Source organism: Equus asinus, chromosome 24 (assembly GCF_041296235.1).
Source record: "Equus asinus isolate D_3611 breed Donkey chromosome 24, EquAss-T2T_v2, whole genome shotgun sequence".
NCBI lineage: Eukaryota > Metazoa > Chordata > Mammalia > Perissodactyla > Equidae > Equus > Equus asinus.
In genome coordinates this window covers 44,959,595-44,980,163 of record NC_091813.1, presented here as the reverse complement: position 1 = coordinate 44,980,163, position 20,569 = coordinate 44,959,595, and the positions used below count along the sequence as shown (strand labels likewise).

Here is a 20,569-nt window from a genome sequence, read left to right as displayed (position 1 = left end):
GTATCATCCCTTCTCCCCTCCCCTGGATCATTCACAATAGCACACATTATTTTTCCCACCTCGTAAAAATCTTTCTCTTGACCCCACTTCCCCTGTCAGCAATCACCTCATTTCTTTGCTCCCTTTTTAGCAAAACTCTCAGAAAGAGATGCCTACACTTACTGTCTGCCACTTCCCTCAAAATCCTTCTTGAACCCATTCACCCAGCTGTCACCTCCACCATTCCAGTTAAACCAATTTTGTCATCAACACCAGTGACCTCAACACTGCCAAAGCCAGTGGTTTTACTTGACTATCACCACATTTCACACAATTTCTCACTTCCTCCTGTTTGAGAAACTTCCGTCACTAGACATTGGGATGCCACTCTGTCCTAGTTTCCCCTCACTGTTCCTTCTAGGTTCGTTTTGTTGGTTCTCCTTTTCCCCTCCCCAGCCCTAGCTCTTAAAATGAGGGTGTCTTGGGACTCAGCCCTTGGTCCACCTCCCTTTTTCTATCTACACACTCCCTTGGCTATTTCATCTAGTCTCATGGCTAAGTACCATCCGTACACTGACAACCCTCAAATTTAGATCTTATTCCCACTTGGCATCTCTTCTTGGATGTCTAAAAGGCATTTCAAACTACACTTGCACATAATTAAATTCCTGATCTTCCCCCCCAACTTGCCATCTCAGCTGATGGCAATTCTATATTTTCCCAATTGTTCCGATCAAAAATCTTGGAGTTATCATGGACTCTCCTCTTTTCCCCCACACCCAATCCCCAATCCACTAATAACTATTTCAAAAATATGCCCAGAATCTGACCACTTATTTGCAATGCCCCAACCTTGTTTGACCCACCGTCTCCTCTTGCTTGGATTACTGCAATCGCCTCCAAACCAGCCTTCCCCTCCTTCCCCCGTTTCTCCCTTCACAGTCCGTTCTAAACACAGCAGCCAGGGAGATTCCCCTAAAATGTAGGTCAGCTCATGTCACTCACAGTCTGGGACAGGCTCCCCATTGCATCCAGGGCAAACACTGCAGTCCTCACAAGGTCCTGCACCGTCTGGCCTCCCCTCTCTCTTCCTCTCTGACTTCCCTCACCCTCTCCACTCCGGCCACACTTGGGTCTTTGCTGTTCCGTAAACACGATAGGCCTGCTCTGCTTAGGGCCTTTGTACGGGCTATTCTCCTGTCTGAAATGCTCTTCCCCCATCTTCAAACTTTGCCCAAAACGTCGCTTTCCCAGTGAAGTCCATCCTGACCACCCAATTGAAACTGCAATGTGCCCCCTTCACACCTCCACACCACCGTCCTCCTTACTCCATTACTTTCTTATTTTTTATGTTTATTGATTATTGTCTGCCTACCCTCTTGTAGATGATAAATTCCATGAGAGTAAGGATTTTTGCTCCTTGACAGTAAGACTGTATCCCCAGTGCCTATAATATAGTTGCCTAGAACACACTAGGTGCTCAGTGAGTAGGTACCAACTGAAAGAATGAATTAGTATTTGCATAAAGAAGTACTAAAGGGGTATATAAAAAAACTAATGAAAGCGGCTACATGGGTGTGTCAGAAAGGGGTCAATGGTGGCAGCAAGACTTCTAAACAGGGCTGGCCCCGTGGCCGAGTGGTTAAGTTCATGTGCTCCCCTTCGGTGCCCCAGGTTTCACCGGTTCGGATCCTAGGCGAGGACCCAGCACCGCTCATCAAGCCATGCTGAGGCAGCGTCCCACATAGCAGAACTAGCAGGACTCACAACTAGAATATACAACTATGTACTGGAGGGCTTGGGGGAGAAGAAGAAGAAGAAAAAAGAAAAGATTGGCAACAGATGTTAGCTCAGGGCCAATCTTAGAAAAAAAAAGACTTCTAAACATATAGTTTTACATTTTTATATCATTTTGAGTTTTGAACCAGGTGAATGTATTATCTGTTGAAAAATAAAATCAAATTTTAAATAATATCACAGTGCTGTAACAATGGAAGTACGTCAACACTCCTCAACTTCCACGTGGAAGGATGAAAGCACACGTGTACGTTAGTTAATTATGTTGGGTAGGACCTACTTCCTTGTGCGTGGCCCCAGGGGAGACCTGACACAGAGACCTGCAGAGTCAGAGGTGGGAGCCAAGCCCCGCCCACTCCTGTCTCTGTTGTGGGAGGGCTGGCCATCAGCAAGCAGCCACAGGGCCACTCCCTGCCCCCAGCTGTTTCTAATTTCAGATGAGCTTTCCTACTCATACTTTTATGCTTCTGACAGGAGACTCAGTGCACACAGAGAAAGCACCAGCCCAATCCTCCCTCCCAGGGATGCGGATATGACAGAGCAGGAGCCGCTGGTATTTGCACTTGTTACGTTATTTATTGAGGGGGGTCCTGTTTTTGACAATGGGGTTCTACATTTCTTCTACAATTGGCTACCCTCCATCATAAACGTGTCAATCTAATCCTGCTTCTCCTTTAGGGAAATAAAGGCGAGTAGACTCATCACCGCTGTCCTAGCTCAGTTGAAGTGGGAAATTCAAAAGAGTTAATGTGCCTAGAAGTTCACACTTCTTAAGAAATTTAAGACTTTTATAAATCTAAGCTTTGACAAGACAGAGCTGATATATATTTCCGAAATTTTTGGATCAGAAATTAGATACTTTTTCCATGTAATTTTGTAGCAGGCTCACATATAAACCTTGCAAGGAGCCACATCTGTCACACGCTTCTGGTTTGGGGACCATCACCTGGCAAATGCCCACAGATCTGGTTTGGGGTTTAGCTCTGGGCTCAGCTGAAGGGGGATTCTTTTACCAGCGTGCTGGGAACATTTCCCAGCACACTTCTTCTTCATGAGTTCAAGTTCAGACATGCATCTGCACCTGCAGGCAGGAGTCAGGGGAAGCCAGGGAGAGTAGAATTCATCCAAGGGAAGAAATTCCTGGCCAAGTGGAGTTGGCAGTCTCCAAACGCGTCTCATTTCCGGGGTGTGTGTGGTCATTGTTTCTATAAGATGAAGCCATTTTTGACAGCAGCATGGAGGTGGGAGGGAGACAGCACACTGGGGGTTAAATTAGGATTTTGTTCTTCCCTCTCACTCTGTTCCCAAGTCCCGTGACTGGAAAAAACTTTGACTTCCTGGTGGCCAAAGCACTTCTCTCTCCCTCTCTGAAACTGGCCCCCCACCCCATCCCATGCAGTCCCCTCCCTCTAGGATGGGTATCTTGGTTCGGTACCATTTTATTTCTCTGACACAACAATTAGCCCTCTGTGCCTGAGTGGCCCCTGGGTCCTAAGCCAAGGCAGAACTGAAACTTGAAGGAACACAACTGCCAATCAAGGTTGTTCTCCCAACCAGCCAGGGGGCCCCCAAAAGGTGAGTAGGTTGAATACCTTACTTCTTGAAGCATATGTACATATTTTGTACTCCTGTGTTTCTTAAACTGCTCCCCAGAACACTAGTTTCTTGAATTGATGATAGATGTTCCCAGGGGAGAAAAGGGTTCTGTGGTCAAATAAATTTAAAGAATATTTCATATTCTGTCTCTCTCCTGGAGATTTCCAATACAGTAGGATAGTAAAGGCTCTGAGAAGGTCTGGAGTAAAGGAACCTTTTTAACATTATTCACCCCAAGTTTCCCAAACTTATTTCAATAAACAAACAAACAAAACCCTTCTCGTCCAACCCTTACAAAACACAGTAGCAATCCTCCTACCCAATGCAGTCAAGACTAACAGTTGTTTGGTTAATCAAAAGTCTGTTAAACCAGAGAATGCTTAAAAAAGGATATGCACTATCTTAAACATTTTATTTAACCTAAAAAATGCACAAGTATACAAACATTTGCCAATCTTCTGACGTAGACCCTGGGCCTTTTCTTTGTATGTACCCACTTAATGGAGTTCTGTACAATTTTTCTTCTACAAACCATAATACCTAGAGCATGGTCTACAATTTCTAGTATGTGTGTGCTTTTGGTTTCATTGGGTTTTTTTTCTTAGAGAGAACACTTAAAAGACATGAAACAATCCAAATGCAGCATTTTTTGTTCTCTTTTTTAGAGCAGTTTTAGGTTCACAGAAAAATTGAGCAGACGGTACAGAGAGTTCCTATATATCCTCTGCCTCCCCACCCCCAACACACAGCCTCCCCTACTATCAACATCCCACCCCAGTGTAGAGCACCTGTTACAACTGACGAACCTACGCTGACACGTCATATAATCCGAAGTCCGTAGTTTACATTATAGTTCACTCTTGCTGAAACTACGGGTTTGACAAATATATAATGTCATGTGTCACACAGCATCTCATAGAGACTAGCTTCACTGCCCCAAATGTCCTCTGTGCTCTGCCTATTCATCCTTCTCTCCTCTCTAAACCCCTAGCAACCACTGAGGTTTCTTTTTTTGTTTGGAAAATGGGGGAAATTTTTTTAAATCATTTTATTTTATTTTTTTTTATTGCAGTAACATTGGTTTATAACATTATATAACTTTCAGGTGTACAGTGTAATATATTTTGAATTCTGTGTAGATTACATCATGTTCACCACCCAAAGACTAATTACAGTCCATCACCACACACGTGTGCCTAATCACCCGTTTCCCCCACCTCCCTCCCCTCTTCCCCGCTGGTAACCACCCATCCAAACTCTGTTGCTGTAAGTTTGTTTGTCGTTGTTATCTTCTACTTATGAATGAGATCATATGGTATTTGACTTTCGCCCTCTGACTTAATTCACTTAGCATAACTCCCTCAAGGTGCATTCATGTTGTCGCAAATGGCCAGATTTCATCATCTCTTATGGCTGAGTAGTATTCCATTGTGTATATATACCACATCTTCTTTATCCATTTGTCCCTTGATTGGCACCTAGGTTGCTTCCAAATCTTGGTTATTGTGAATAGTGCTACGATGAACATAGGGGTGCGTGTGCCTTTATGCATTTGTGTTTTCATGTTCTTTGGATAAGTACCCAGCAGTGGAATAGCTGTATCATATGGTAGATCTATTGTTAATTTTCTGAGGAAACTCCATAATGTTTTCCATAGTGGCTGCACCAGTTTGCACTCCCACCAGCTGTGTACGAGGGTTCCCTTCTCTCCACATCTTCTCCAACACTTATTGTTTCCTGTCTTGTTAATTATAGCCGTTCTGATGGGAGTGAGGTGATATCTCATTGTAGTTTTGATTTGCATTTCCCTGATAGTTAATGATGTTGAACATCTTTTCATATGCCTGTTGACCATCTGTATATCTTTGGAGAAATCTCTGTTCAGATCTTTTGCCCATTTTTTTAATTGGGTTGTTAGTTTTTTGTTCTTGAGCTGTATGAGTTCTCTGTATATTTTGGATATTAACCCCTTATCTGTTATATGGTTTGCAAATATCTTCTCCCAATTATTGGGTTGTCTTCTCATTTTGTTGATGGTTTCCTTTGCTGTGCAGAAACTTTTTAGTTTGATGTAGTCCCATTTGTTTATTTTTTCTATTGTTTCCCTTGCCCCGTCAGACATGGTATTTGAAAAAATGCTGCTAAGACTGATGTTGAAGAGCATATTGACTATGTTTTCTTCTAGAAGTTTAATGGTTTCAGATCTTACATTCAAGTCTTTAATCCATTTTGAGTTGATTTTCGTGTATGGTGTAAGATAATGGTCTACTTTTATTCTTTTGCATGTAGCTGTCCAGTTTTCCCAGCACCATTTATTGAAGAAACTTTCCTTTCTCCATTGTATGTTCTTGGCTCCCTTATCAAAAATTAGTTGTCCATATTGACCTTTTTACTATTTCCATAGTTTTGACTTTTCTCAAATATCATATAGTTGAAATCATACAATACGTAGCACTGAATAACATTCCATTGTCTGGATGTCCCACAGTTTATCTATTTCAACTTAGTGGGTTTTTGTTTGTTTGTTTGTTTGTTTTTGAGGAAGATTAGCCCTGAGCCAACATCTGCTGCCAATCCTCCTCTTTTTGCTGGGAAAGAGTGGCCCTGAACTAACATCCATGCCCATCTTCCTCTACTTTATACGTGGGACACCTACCACAGCATGGCGTGCCAAGCAGTCCCATGTCCGCACCCGGGATCTGAACCGGTGAACCCTGGACCGCCAAAGTGGAACATGTGAACTTAACTGCTGTGCCACCAGGCCAGCCCCTCAACTTAGTTTTTATAGAACAGATCTCTTTCTTTTTGTACTCCTATTTCATTGGTTTACATAACACTTAATTAAGTTACTCAAACACAATGACAAGTAAAACCGGGATAAACAGGTTTGGAGAAAACAATGATCAACGATACTAGGTAAACATTCACAACCCAAAGACTGTGATTAGTGAGTATTGTGCCGGCCTGTGTTACCAAGAGAATGGAAAGCTTCAGGTAATCTGTGAGTCTGGTAGTGAAGGGTGGTTGGGAGACCTACTGCATTAACACGTTGAGGAACTCGTGTTCCAGGCACCCTGCTGGGGAGATGCTGGCCTACACCGGGCTCTCGTCAATGTTTTGACTGTGCTTCCCTCAAGCGAAACATTTTGGTTCACTCACCTTTAAGGCAGGTATGTCTATGTATTTGTAACTACCTACAATACTACCACCGGCTAATGTTGCAAAGCATGATGTACTTAGGGTGAGGCTAATCAGCGGTAAGAATGGATCTTAATCCACATTTCCAATAGTCTCCTCGACCTCTTCAAATTTTTTGTCTGACTTCTCATCAGATGTGATTTGGTTATCTTTTTTAACCTCGTAATGCGGCTGAAGATAAGCATATGTTTATCGTCACACATTAGAAGTGTCACCTCTACCATTTCCTATTGTTCGCTTGTGGATTCTCTCCCCATGGTCACTTCAGGGCACCTCAGTGTGGAGAGTGACATGTGACTTCTTAAAAATGGACTTAATCTATTTAGAAGTTCGAATAGGTTCTTTCCACACCCCTGGAATGCATGCACTCCACTTTAGAGACTGCTGACCTTATAACTGCTCAGAAAAATTTAGAAAATCAATTAAAAATTGCTTCAATGTCAAAATGTCAAAGATGGGGAATGACAGAGCCTTTCTGAGTCAGTGGAGCCCGTCTGTTTGCTCAGGCAGGTGCCGAGGCTGAACGACGATGTCTGGAGCCGCTTTTGAAAGTTCTCAGGGCTGCACTAGTTCAGCTTCCAAGAAGCAGCACTGGACCAGCTGTGGCTGCCACGTTTTTGGATGCTCACTGACAAAGTGCAGACTCATTCCGAAGCTGTATAATAAGATTAAGCCCCAAGAGGAGGTGGAGAGGAGGGAAGGAGATAGAGGGGAGAAGGACTGAGGGTTCCCCTCTGGCAGGTATAAATGTAGAAACCAGAGTCAGCCAAAAGGGAGAGAGGAGATCCCGAGGGAAGGACAAAAGCCTATGGTGTCCCCTGGTTCTCAGTACTCTCTATTCCCAACTCCCTCTGGAAAGACCCCCAGCCCCAAGTTAACCTTGGCCACCAAGGGTGGTCTCTGCATGAAGAAGCAGCCCCTGTTGGAAGCCCCATCCGCTATGGCTGCTTCTTGCTGCTGAGATGAGTGGTAGGTGGGCGAGGATTTCAAGGTTTGATTGCCTTCTTCAACGGTACCCAGCCCACAGAGGTCTCAGGAAGACTAAATTGAAGAATCGTACGTAAAAGCACTCCTGCACACAGTGGGGACTCCATCATGTGCCACGGGGGAACTCAGTACAGGAGGAGACCCGGCCTCCACACTGAGTCATGTGGAACAGACTCGAGCCAAAACCCAACAACAACAAAACATCCTCCCTATTGGCATTTATTTTAAAAGTCTTATGAGTACAGAATCTGAACAAGAGTTTAGAATTGGCCAGTATACTCCAGCCAAAGTAAGGTTTGGTAATATCAGCCTTACCACCATTAAAAATAACTCTACCCCTCCCCTCTGCCTGACTCCCACCGGCCCCTTACTGAAGGCCCTTTCCAAGCACAGCTGACAGTCACCCTGCGCAAGACAGCACACAGCACAACTGCGAAGCAAAGATGCTTCCTCCGCTGGCCCCAACCCGGGTGTCTCATAAGAACCACAGCCCCAAAACAACGTGCAGATGGTTGCACCTGCTGCCTGCTTGTGGATTTACTCCAAGGACTCGGAAGGGAGCTGCCTCAATGCAGCAAACACAGCACAAACAACAGGCGCTTTGTGTCTTGTTAAATGTGCTGTAACTGGAGCTCAACCACATTCGGCTCTCTGGTGACATTCAGAGGTGCCCAGCTGGGGACTGGCTGGCCCTCTCACTGCACAGCCTTTTCCCAAAGCCCTGTTTACAGAATTCAGTTACTCGAAGCCCTGATAAAATGACAATGTCCTAGGCGAGGACAGAGGTTATAAATTAACACTACGATGCCTGTGGACTTTGTCTCAAAAGGAAATCCTAATTTATTTTGCTAGTCAGACAACTCCTCTGTAGCTCAAAGGTGTGGATTTAGTAGGAGTTAGGAGTAGACATTGTATTTCAGACAGGACCAGCTACATAATCTATGGCGCCCCGTGCAAAATAAATATGCAGGGCCTCTGTTCAAAAAGCAGGAAAAAGTGCCGTTACAGGTGCTAAAATTTAAAGTGTTTTCCTTTCTTCTGCAATCTCTCTCTTCACCTGTCATAGTGTTTTCATTGTTTGTTGTTTTTTTATTTTTATTTATTTATTTTTTTTTGAGGAAGATTAGCTCTGAGCTAACATCTGCCACAAATCCTCCTCTTTTTGTTGAGGAAGACTGGCCCTGAGCTAACATCCATGCCCATCTTCCTCTACTTTATATGTGGGATGCCCACCACAGCATGGCTTGGCAAGCAGCATGTAGGTCCACACCTGGGATCCGAACTGGGGAACAGGGGCCGCCGAAGCAGAATGTGTGAACTTAACCACTGTGCCATTGGGCCAGCCCCTGCTCTTATTTGTTTTTAATGTTGCACTCCCTGGGCATGGGAATGCTCACAGGGCAAGTACAGCCCTCATAGGCACCCAGGGACACCTCTCTGTGACCAGGTGCATGAGCGCATGTGGCCCACCAGGTACCGGACTGAGGCCCCGTGCCCTGCCAGGGGCAAAGTTGAGCCCCATGTCTCCCCTTCCCATGGGCCCACTGCCCTAACCCACTGTGGACAGGCAACCCCCAGGGGCATTGCAACCTCTCTTCTGGGATATTCTGGGTACCCAGGGATGAGCAACAGGCTCGCTTCCACTGAGTCACCCCTCCAACACACCATAGTGCTGCCAGCCTGGGGTCCCTGAGACGCTGTCAAGTACACACGCCTCACCCTGACCCTCGCTGTGCTCAGGCCCCCACTGGGGTGGAGGGTGGCAGTGATTGCTGGGTGGGGATGGTGAGGGGGCGGTTGGGGGTGCCCGGGGTGCCCAGGGTGCCAGAGAGCAGAGGTGCAGGCAGCTGAGAACCCCTTCTGGCAAGGTGGGGAGGCAGCGGGAGTTGGGACCGTGTGTGAGCCAAGGCTCCAAGCCCTTGGTGCGTGCTCATGGACTCACCGGATTCCACTTACAAAACAGATTCTACGTTCACATTAAAAGTTCCAAGACGACATCTGCACAGCATTCAACCCCATGTGCCCCTGAGTCCTACGTGAGTACACTGATCACATGCCCATGAAGTGACCCTGGCTTTAGACCTCAGATGAAAGGAAACAATTTTGATTGCCCTTCCACCCCAAATATATGTATTTGTAAGATTTTGACATATATATGTAACATATATATATATACACACATATATATTACAAATAAGAAAAGCTTCCCCCCCCCATTTCATCTTTATTTCAGTTATGAGTTAATCAGCAGAGCTGAGCTGAAGTTAACAAATATTTTCTATGTAAAAGCCCTCTATGTGGAAGGAAATATATCAAAGTGTTAACAGTACTTCTCTCTGGGCCAAGGTGTTAAAAAAGTGATTTTTATATCATTTTCTGGGCATTGTAGTGTTTTTTACCATGAATATGGATACATGGATTGCTTCTGTAATTAGGAAAAAACAATAAATATTATCTTGTGAAATAATAAAATAAATGTACTTTACCTGTAGGGAGAGTACTCTGCTCCTTGGACTTTTCTGATACAACCAGTGATATCTCTCTGTTAACTTTTCTTAATACCTCCAGGATCATATGAATTTCAAGATTTTCCAGAAGTTTCTGAAGCTAGAGTAAGCAGTTTGAAAGTCACTCTCCACATGCAGCGTAGACCCTGGATCCTAAGTCAAATTCCTGCAGAAGGCCTTGGGCTATGTCCTGTCCTTCAGCTACTCTCCCTGCGGGGAGCAGACAGGGTTCCTTTCTGGGTCCCCAAGTGCATCTGCGAGGGTAGCTACAGCTCTTTGGAGACCGATATCTTTTCTTCCTGGCCCACATCCTGACTGATAAAATACAACTCTTTTTACTAAGCTTTGTTAAATTGCAAAGTGCTCCATGTCTGAGGTGACCTCGTGTGTTTTGGAGTCTCTAAACGTGGCCAGGAATTTCACGAGCTGTGAGTATAAGAAAGTCCTCAGGTGTGAAACTTGATTTAGATACCAAAGAGGATTTCACGAGAAGATTTAAAATTCCATACATGACCTAGAGAAAACTGTTCCAGGAACTGTGAGCCCTTACTCTATCCATGATGCTTGAGGAGCCCACATTTCTCCCTGTCGGAGAACCCCAGCTGTTAAAGAGGAACCAGGGTTCAGAGGGTAAGCAATGGGCTTGGGACTGGTGTGTGTGTGTGTGTGTGTGTGTGTGTGTGTGTGTAGTGAGGGGGGTTGAGTTCTCCTTGAAGCTCAGTGGACGCGCATCTCTACACTGACACTCAGACAGCTTGAAGCTTTGTCGCCTGTTACAATCAGCACAGCCGCGGAGCTGGTATCCCAGGACAAAGGTGAACAGACACGTGGGGAAACAGCTTCTCCACATGGATCATCTAACACACACCAGATGGGCTGGTGCATAAATGGTGTTGTCTTATTCTCAGAAAAACAATCGCAGGAGGCATTTTAAATACTCCATTTCCATGGGTGTGTGTGTTGCGGGGGGATGCTTGTGTGCTGGATTTTATGTTTAAGATGCTAGTGGTTATGTTTTGTAGCATAGTCTTTTTTGTGGTGCTGCATCTTAATTTGAGGAAAATCAAAACATGAAAGTCTAGATTTATAGTACTGAGATGAAGGGTAGTTATTTGCTTAATCAAAGCGCCACTTGCCTTTAAATATTTAGTTCCCTCCAAGCCTATTCAATGATTGAGAAACCTTTGATTTCTACTTAACTTCTTAGAAAAAAACACCACTTGGGTATATCTGTAGTTTTATATGCTAATACCATAAAGCAAATTTTCAGAGCCAAATTCAAAACCGCTCCTGCATACCTGCTGAGTTTTTATTTCAATTTCTGAAGCTCCTTTAGGGGGAAGAATAGTCTGACTACTTATTATGAGTCCTTCAAATTCATCTTCTCTCCCCATCCGCCTAGCTATAGCTTTCATGCTGGGGTAGAGAATGTCAGTTCTAGTAAGGAAGAGAGACAGAAATTAGCAAACAAACATATTTTTTCTCATTCAGATTCTCTGACAATTATTTTCATTCCTGTTGTGTTTCCTGTCATCATGTGCAAACCTCCCAACCCATCACAGATGTGACATCTAAATCCAGCACAGTTGCCACTCCTTTGGTCAATATTCAATCTGGAGGCCTTTACCCATTGGGTACATTTAATTTTAATCTTCCTTCTTCAAAATATTGACCAGTCTTCTCCTTCTGTGGTTACCAGGAAAGCTGACCATAATAATTGATAAGATAGACAATTCAGACTCCGCCACCAAAGTGAACCTTCTTGTGATCAGTAAGGTTCAGGATGGGGGGTGGCTGCTTAGTGAATGCTTGTTTAGTAACAGACACACTGCAGAGACAATGTGTCCTTCCTGCCGGCTAAGTCATCCCAGACGGGGCTTGCAGCTGCAAAACTACCCCACCATTCCACACACCTGAAACCCTGTGCTGCACCCTATTACTCTGGCGGCAATGCACCAAGCTCTCAGAGACTCAGCACTTGAGTCTAATGAGGCAGAGAATGGCAAGGAGTTCGCAGCAGCAGCATCTCCCCACCCAGTGCTCACTGGAATCCTAGGAGCTAAAAAGCTCAGAGTCAGCACCTTGGAGACACTCCCAAAGCACAAGTTCCCAGGGACAGGACTCCGGGTAGATGATATACAGTGTTGCGTAGTGGAATCAGTGCTGTCCCTGCCATCAATAGAACCCAGCTTTCCCTTAAAGCATTGGTCAGAGAGACACATTGCCCAGTTTTCTCTGGGCTCAGTGGGGCTGCGCGTACCAGGATTCATGGACCAAATCTTACCCTCAGAACAAGGGGCAGGAGTTTGCCAAACCCCAGTTTCCGCTGGTTCACGTGAATTTCCCCTTCAGCACCACTCACCCATAGAGCTCTGAGAACTGTTTGTGGAGAGAGACAGAATTGATGTCCTGGCCTTGCAGCTTGAGTCGGCCCCAGTGCTCCTTTAGCACTTCCAACTGCTTCCACAGCACCAAAAACGATCTCAGCAAAGCAAGAGACTTCACTGAACTGCACGGGCCCCCCTGCAGCTCGGAGGCCTTTGGACTGCTGTGGAACTGACTTCTGAATCCTGGCACTCTGGGTGAATCTGGCTGAAAGCATTACAGAAATTCTTGTTTATTGATCATGGATCAACAGGATAACTTTTTACATGCAGCCCCCGCAGAATGAAGTCTTTGGGGAGTGACTCTTCTCCCCAGGAGGAAGGGCTTACAGGCTCGTGGCACATGGAGACCTTAGAAGGGGTAAGCATTCTTCCTGAACAGACGGGACACAGAAGGAGGAAAATGTCTGCAGCTCAGCTCTCTGATCAAATCGTGCACCACTTGTTTTTAAATCTCTTGAGTTGAGTACTAACATTTTATCTGCCTTTGAAAAATTGAGCCTTTCAGGTTTAGCCTCTGAGTTCTGGAAAGTGCTCTTCAACACACTCGAGATTTAACCCCCCATCATGGTAGAGCTATAATATAACCTTAAATTGGGGATTTTACCCATTTTATAGGCAAGGAAAGGGAAACAAGTTTGTCTTCTCTCTTGTTCCTCCCCTCATCCTTTAAAAGTTAGGCAGAGAACATGTCTCTGACTTTGAATTTATTATTCAATAGTCAATTTTACTTTAACATTCAGATTTGTTCACTCATTCAGTGGTGCTTTCCTTAAACAGGTATTTGCTGAGGAGCTTCTGTGAGCCCTGGAGGATGTGGAGGGAGCAAGGTTTTCATGTCCCTGCTCTCCCCCAGCCAGTGTTGAGAGTGCTGGGGCCACCCAGAGAGTGACAGAACAGGGACCTGGGTCCAGGCCCTCAGCCTAGCGACAGCACCTCTGTCATAGGAAAAGGAGTTTGCCTTTGCAGACAAAGATGACAAATCTGGATCATGATGTTATGACAAGACGGGCCTCAGGTAACAGCACCTTAGACACTCAAGTTTCCCTGGCTAGGAACAGGAAGAACAACCACCTTGTGTAACCGGATCCAAGATCAGTGCAATTAACATATCTAAAGAAACGTGTGGCTGCCAGAAAGAGGGTTGGTCAGAGGAAGAGTTGGCAAGCAAGACCCAGGAGGGAGCAAGCTCCCGCAGACAGCTGGCAACCCCTCAACCTTGTAGCCTGCCCTTCAACAATCAGCTAATCCATGCATTTCCAGATTTATTTTATCCTCAGAAACCTTTCAACACATGAAATCTCACACGGTGGCCCAAAGTGTCCAACAGACCAAGGCCAAGCACAGGGACAGGGAGGGGGCAGCCTACAGGCCAGGCAGTTGACCCCCTCTGCTCAAAAAGCCCCATGGTGCCTCTGAGGAACCCAGGGCTTCTGGGACCACAGTTTTAAAGGCCCTGAACTAATCCATCACCTCTACTTTGGAATTTTAGAGATGAAGTCTAAGAGATCACAGAACTCATGGCACAGCTGCGACAGGAAACCCCGAGTCCTAACTCACAGGCATTATAAATTCCAGTGCTTCCTATTGTCTATGACTATTTAAATACTCTTAAGTGAAACAAATCATAAAATAAAACTAATTAAAATAAATAATTTTAAAGCAAATACCTTGTTAATATAGACATATTAAGCAAAGTCTTCTCTTCCTAAGTGTTTTAAAGGATGGGAGAAGGAACAGGAGAGAGGAGAGGGTGGAAGTGTCAGGGAAAGATGGCAATCCATCAAAAACAGGGCCAAAAAATGGTCAACAGAGGGACCAAAGGGCCCAGCATGCTTCTTGATCTTGGCACTACTTGGTCTATACTCAGCTTTGTAAATACTCCCTCTGAGTGAAGCATCTAATTCTGTTGTGGAATTTAGATGGCACACCTAAACACTCTTTCTTTTCCACTAATTGACCTGGAGTGGACTTGTGACTCAGCTTTAGCCAGTAAGACACAAGGAAAATCTAATGGAAGGTTTCTGGATTAATATACTTTCTAATTTAAGTCATGGCTACTGGGACAACCTCTTACTTATAGCAAGTGTTCCCTAATTTGCAGAGAGGGGCATCAACTCAAAGGTGGAAGATCATAAAAAGCTTCTGAAAGAGTGGTTTGGAAGTTGAAACCTGAAGAAGTAGGAGTTAATCAGATGATGAAGCAGAGTGGGAGGAGAAGGAAGTTTTCCACCAGAGGGACCAGCTTGCACAAAGGTACTGAGGAGAGAGCACAGTGCATTTGACAAAATCAAAGAAGTCGAGGGTAGAAATACGGGCAGGAGTCAAGTCACGAAGGTCTAGTTAAGGCATTTGGACTCTCTTCTCAGGGCATTTGGGAGTCATTGACGGGTTATAGGAGGGAAGTGACATAATCAGGTTTGTGTTTTTAAATATTAACCCAGTGAATGGACCGGAAGGAAGCAAGAGTGAACACAGGGAGTCCAATTGGAGGTTATGATCATGGCCCAGCATTAGGAGATGATGATGATTTGTACTGGTGGAGGGGCTAGTGAGGGAGGATGGAGAAAAAGAGACAAACTCGAGAAATATTAAAATAATAGAATAGTAAAACTTGGTGTCTGATTGTGGGGTATGATAGAGAGAAGTCAAAGATGGGTGTCCAGATTTTTTGGCTGGGGCAACTGGGCAGATGGTGGTTAACTGACAGGGAAAATGGAAGTAGGAAGGAGGGCAGAAAAATGAGCTCAGTTTGGGAAACACTGTCTCTGAGATGGAACAAGGCCACTGAACGTATGAATCTGATGGGACTGAGATTTGGACTGGACGTGTAGATTTTGGAGTTGTTGCATGTAAAGTCATCAAAGTTATAAAAGTAGGTGGATTTGCCCAGGGAGAGGGTGAGGAGTACAGCAACATAGTGGAGAAGTGTATGAGGGAGCTCCAGGGCCAGAGGGTTAGGTTGGAATCTGGGTTTGTCTCTTCACTAGGTGTGTGATTGTGAGCACATCACTTAACCTTTCTGAGCCTCAGTACTCTTACCTGCAAAATGAAAATAATGAAAGTACCTTCCTCATGGAATTATTGTGGGGATTAAAGAAATTAATAAAGTACTCTGAACAGATCTCAAATGTCGCCAATAGTAGGATTAACAGTATTCAGGGCCGACTTATTGATTAGACACAGAAGGCACAGTACCTAGGGCCCACAAAATGTTTTAATTTCTTTTAAAATCAGAAAAAAAGGACATTTAGGTTGGAGAAAGTGCTTGAATATATGATATTAATATATTTTTCTTTGTATTAACGCAGTTGTAAACTATAACTTTTAATGGTTTTTTTTACGCAGGAAGGAGCCCACAAAGACAAAAGTGACTAGAGCCATGGAAGTCAAAATGCAGCCCAGGTAATAGTAGCAGGGGGACAGAACCAAAACAAATATTTTCAGGATTGGCAGAGGTAGGGGGTTCTACAGAGAAGTCTAGGAAGGGACGGCCAGCAACGTGCCACGAAAACTTGGAGAGAGTTGCGCTTTGGAAGCCAAGGACAGAGAGGCTTCAAGGACACACTGTGTCAAATGCTACCAAGGGATCAGGTTCGAAGGGGACTGAAAAGTATCCAGGGGATTTAGTGACAAGGACCACGGTGCTCTTGAGGAGAGTGGTCTCGGTGGTGAGATGGAGAAGAAGACAGATGGCAGTTTCTGGGGAGTGGATGGAAGGTAAGGAAATAGAGATGGCTGGCGCAGGCATCTCTCAGAAAGTTTGGCTCTGGAAAGGAGGCTCTTTAAATAGAGGCACCAGCCAGCTTACTCTGCGTCCAAAGTCTCTGTGTGGTTCCCAGATACGTGCAGAATTGCTTCAAGTTATGATACTAGGTGTGCTAGTGGCTCTTGGCATCTTAGAGCTTCAGAGGGACAAGTCCAGAGGAGGGTGCTTGCCTAGGAGTGAACAGGCCAGTTGAGTGATGAAGACAGGAGGCCAAGCTGGAGATGTCCACCTGAGGCAGCTATCATACCCCTCTGGTCCTTCCAACTCCAGTCCTAAATGTATGACTCACAAGGAAAAGCAGCCAGTTGGAGTATTTATTCCATTTGGTTTCAATGGACCCCCCACAACCTTTGTTCTATATTTAAAATGAAAAGAAATGGATATACCGCTGATCATGAGATTTACTGTGAAAGAAGATACTTTGGAGTGGCTTTCACAGGCTACTCCTGCTTCATCGCTGCTCCTGAGCAGCATTAGCACAGTCCTGAGACCCACCGGAGAGGCTGTGGGGAAGATGTGGCAGTCTAGTCCATCTCCCAAATAGGAACGTCCTTCAGGACAATTACAGCACTGGCTGATTATATAGACTGTTCACCAAGAATACCTGTGTACTTCTGTCCAGTGAGGCTTGCTGTCCTGGGGGGCACTCCATGATCCTATGATAGTTGCTCAGAAGTACATCTTCCGTTAGCAGCTGCATGCCGACTAGCTCCTCATGAGCCACCTTGAGGTCACGGTCACTCAGCCTACACAGGCACAGCTAAACACAAAAAAGAACAAAATAAAAGCATCCATTTGAAGACTTCTATGTATCCTTCACACGTGGTTTTGGGGGAGAAAACCAGGAGCAATTGTGTTTACAAGCCCACCCTCTCAACTATTAAAAAATTCATAAAAATCAAAGTAACATTTCCAACTCAAAGTCCTCCTTGAACTTTGACTCTGTGTGGAAGTCCAAGTTTCCCAGCCCTTACAGCAGCTTCTGGACGTGGTGCATATATAGTGTGATCAACTTTCCTTTAAAAGTACAGACATAAATACATCTATGCATAGAGAAAATACTGGAAAAAAATAAACCAAAATATGAACTGTGATTGTCTCCTAGTGGGGGACTACAATTGGTTTTTAAGAAACCATTCTTACTATTTTACTTTAAAAAAAATCTTTTTGCTTGTGGAGAATTTTGAGCTTATACAAAAGCAAACAGAATCATTCCCATCACCCAATCCCAAGAACCATCGACCCATGGCCAGTCCTGCCCCATCCCTGTCACTCCCCACGTCCATATTATTTTGAAGCAAATTTATGATTGACTTTTATGTTGTTCTTAATACTTTTCTATATTTTCTATCTTTTAAAATGAAAACACAATATTTGATTAATAATCAGGGAGAAAACACGTAATTGAAAGAAATTCTCCTTATGAATCCTCCTTAAAGAGTTCTGTTCTGCCATCCCCCTGAAAACAGGAAGGAGACAAGGATGCCCTCTATCACCACTCTTATTTAACATAGTACTGGAGGTCCTGGCCAGAGCAATCAGGCAAGAAAAAGGAATAAAAGGAATCCAAATAGGGAGGGAAGAGTGAAACTCTCGCTGTTTGCAGACGACATGATCTTATATATAGAAAACCCCAAAGAATCCATTGGAAAACTCTTAGAAGTAATCAACAACTATAGCAAAGTTGCAGGGTACAAAATCAATTTGCATAAATCAGTAGCATTTCTATACTCCAATAATGAACTAACAGAAAAACAACTCAAGAAAACAATACCATTCACAATCACGACAAAAAGAATAAAATACCTTGGGGTAAATTTAACTAAGGAAGTGAAGGACCTATATAATGAAAATTATAAGGCCTTTCTGAGAGAATTGGATGATGACATAAGGAGATGGAAAGACATTCCATGTACATGGATTGGAAGAATAAACATAGTTAAAATGTCCGTTCTACCTAAAGCAATCTACAGATTCAAAGCCATCCCAATCAGAATCCCAATGACATTCTTTACAGAATTAGAACAAAGAATCCTAAAATTCATATGGGGCAACAAAAGACCCCGAATTGCTAAAGCAATCCTGAGAAAAAAGAACAAAACGGGAGGCATCACAATCCCTGACTTCAAAACATACTACAAAGCTACAGTAATCAAAACAGCATGGTACTGGCACAAAAACAGGTGCACAGATCAATGGAACAGAATTGAAAGCCCAGAAATAAAACCACACATCTATGGACAGCTTATCTTTGACAAAGGAGCTGAAGGCATACAATGGAGAAAAGAAAGTCTTTTCAACAAATGGTGCTGGGAAAACTGGAAAGCCACATGTAAAATGAAAATTGACCATTCTTTTTCACCATTCACCAAAATAAACTCAAAATGGATCAAAGACCTAAAGGTGAGACCTGAAACCATAAGCCTTCTGGAAGAAAACGTAGGCAGTACACTCTTTGACATCAGTATTAAAAGGATCTTTTCAGACACCATGCCTTCTCAGAGAAGGGAAACAATAGAAAGAATAAACAAATGGGACTTCATCAGACTAAAGAGCTTCTTCAAGGCAAATGAAAACAGGATTGAAACAAAAACACAACCCACTAACTGGGAAAAAATATTTGCAAGTAATATATCTGATAAAGGCTTAATATCCATAATATATAAAGAACTCTCACAACTCAACAACAAAAAATCAAACAACCCAATCAAAAAATGGGCTGGAAACATGAACAGACATTTCTCCAAAGAAGATATACGGATGGCCAATAGGCACATGAAAAGATGCTCATCATCGCTGATCATCAGGGAAATGCAAATCAAAACTACACTAAGATATCACCTTACACCCATTAGAATGACAAAAATATCTAAAACTAATAGTAACAAATGTTAGAGAGGTTGTGGAGAAAAAGGAACCCTCATACACTGCTGGTGGGAATGCAAACTGGTGCAGCCACTATGGAAAACAGTATGGAGATTGCTCAAAAAATTAAAAATAGAACTACCATATGATCCAGCCATCCCACTACTGGGTATTTATCCAAAGAGCTTGAAGTCAGCAATCCCAAAAGTCCTGTGCACCCCAATGTTCATTGCAGCATTATTTACAATAGCCAAGACGTGGAAGCAACCTAAGTGCCCATCAACAGACGAATGGATAAAGAAAATGTGGTACATATATACAATGGAATACTACTCAGCTGCAAAACAGAACAAAATCATTCCATTTGCAATAACATGGATGGACCTTGAGGGAATTATGTTAAGTGAAATAAGCCAGCTAGAGAAGGATAATCTGTGTATGACTCCACTCATATGAGGAATTTAAAATTATGGACTAAGAACAGTTTAGTGGATACCAGGGGAAAGGTGGGGTGGGGGGATGGGCACAAAGGGTGAAGTGGTGCACCTACAACATGACTGACAAACATTAATGTACAACTGAAATTTCACAAGATTGTAACCTATCATTAACTCAATTTAAAAAAAAAAAGAGTTCTGTTCCTACCACTGCTTTGTAGATGGGTCAAGAGTCACATGCCTCTGAGCTGCCAGCCTGGGAGTTTCTCTGAGAGTGGCTAGATGGATGGCTGCTTTCCCAGATTATTACTGGCCATGGGAAGTTCAGCTGAGTCTACAACCAAGGCCAATACCGGTTGAGACCATGATTCTCTTCTGTCATACGAAAACATGACTCATCTTGCGGCATTGGGTTTACAGCTTCATAACCAAACACCCTGCTTATCTCATAAATTATTCACCACTGGCTAGAGTATGGAGGATCTGACCTATGGACCCAGTGACACCTGCTTTGCAGCCTTCATTCAGTTCTCTCCATGACCAAGTAAGAAAGACTTATCCTACCTGCATACTGTATTCTAGGGTATCTGGGCTGCAACTCATAACTGGAAACAGTCCTCCATCTTCCAGAAATGCTCTCCAAGGGAAGAGCATAAATGCCTAAAAGAACAAAATAATAAACATGATAATGTTGTACCATATCCTTAAGTAATAGACATCTGTATATGTACAGATGTACCCCCAAACACGGTAGAATGATTCATTTAGTATATAGAAATAGTTCTACATTATCAGGGACTAGCCATCAAGAGGAGAGAGTAATAATCTTATTTTTTTAAGCTGATTTTTCAGAAAGTAGCTAAACACAAAACTCAAATGTTCTCAATATTAGGAATCTTAAAAATTTGTCCTTCATCACCATAGTGCTCTAAATTTAGGTAACAACTCAAAACCAATGTCACAATGTTACACATGGGCCTCTATCTTCTCCACATCACTATCCAACAGCCAAGGCATCCCCTACTCCTTGTGGTACCATATGCAGTCCTA

The 20,569-nt window shown here is 43.7% G+C and overlaps 1 protein-coding gene across 3 annotated transcripts in view; it reads right to left on the bottom strand.

Moving 5' to 3' along the window:
- LOC106829732 (uncharacterized) overlaps positions 1-20,569 on the bottom strand; it is a 165,397-nt gene that overhangs the window by 22,336 nt on the left and 122,492 nt on the right. For all 3 annotated transcript variants that reach the window (XM_070496708.1, XM_044757278.2, XM_070496709.1), the window contains 5 exons: positions 20,084-20,179; positions 16,822-16,977; positions 12,427-12,656; positions 11,363-11,501; positions 10,044-10,164 (listed from right to left, as the gene is read on the bottom strand). In XM_070496708.1, coding sequence (XP_070352809.1) covers positions 10,044-10,164; positions 11,363-11,501; positions 12,427-12,656; positions 16,822-16,977; positions 20,084-20,179 — 742 coding nt within the window. The remainder of the gene's footprint in view (positions 1-10,043; positions 10,165-11,362; positions 11,502-12,426; positions 12,657-16,821; positions 16,978-20,083; positions 20,180-20,569) is intronic.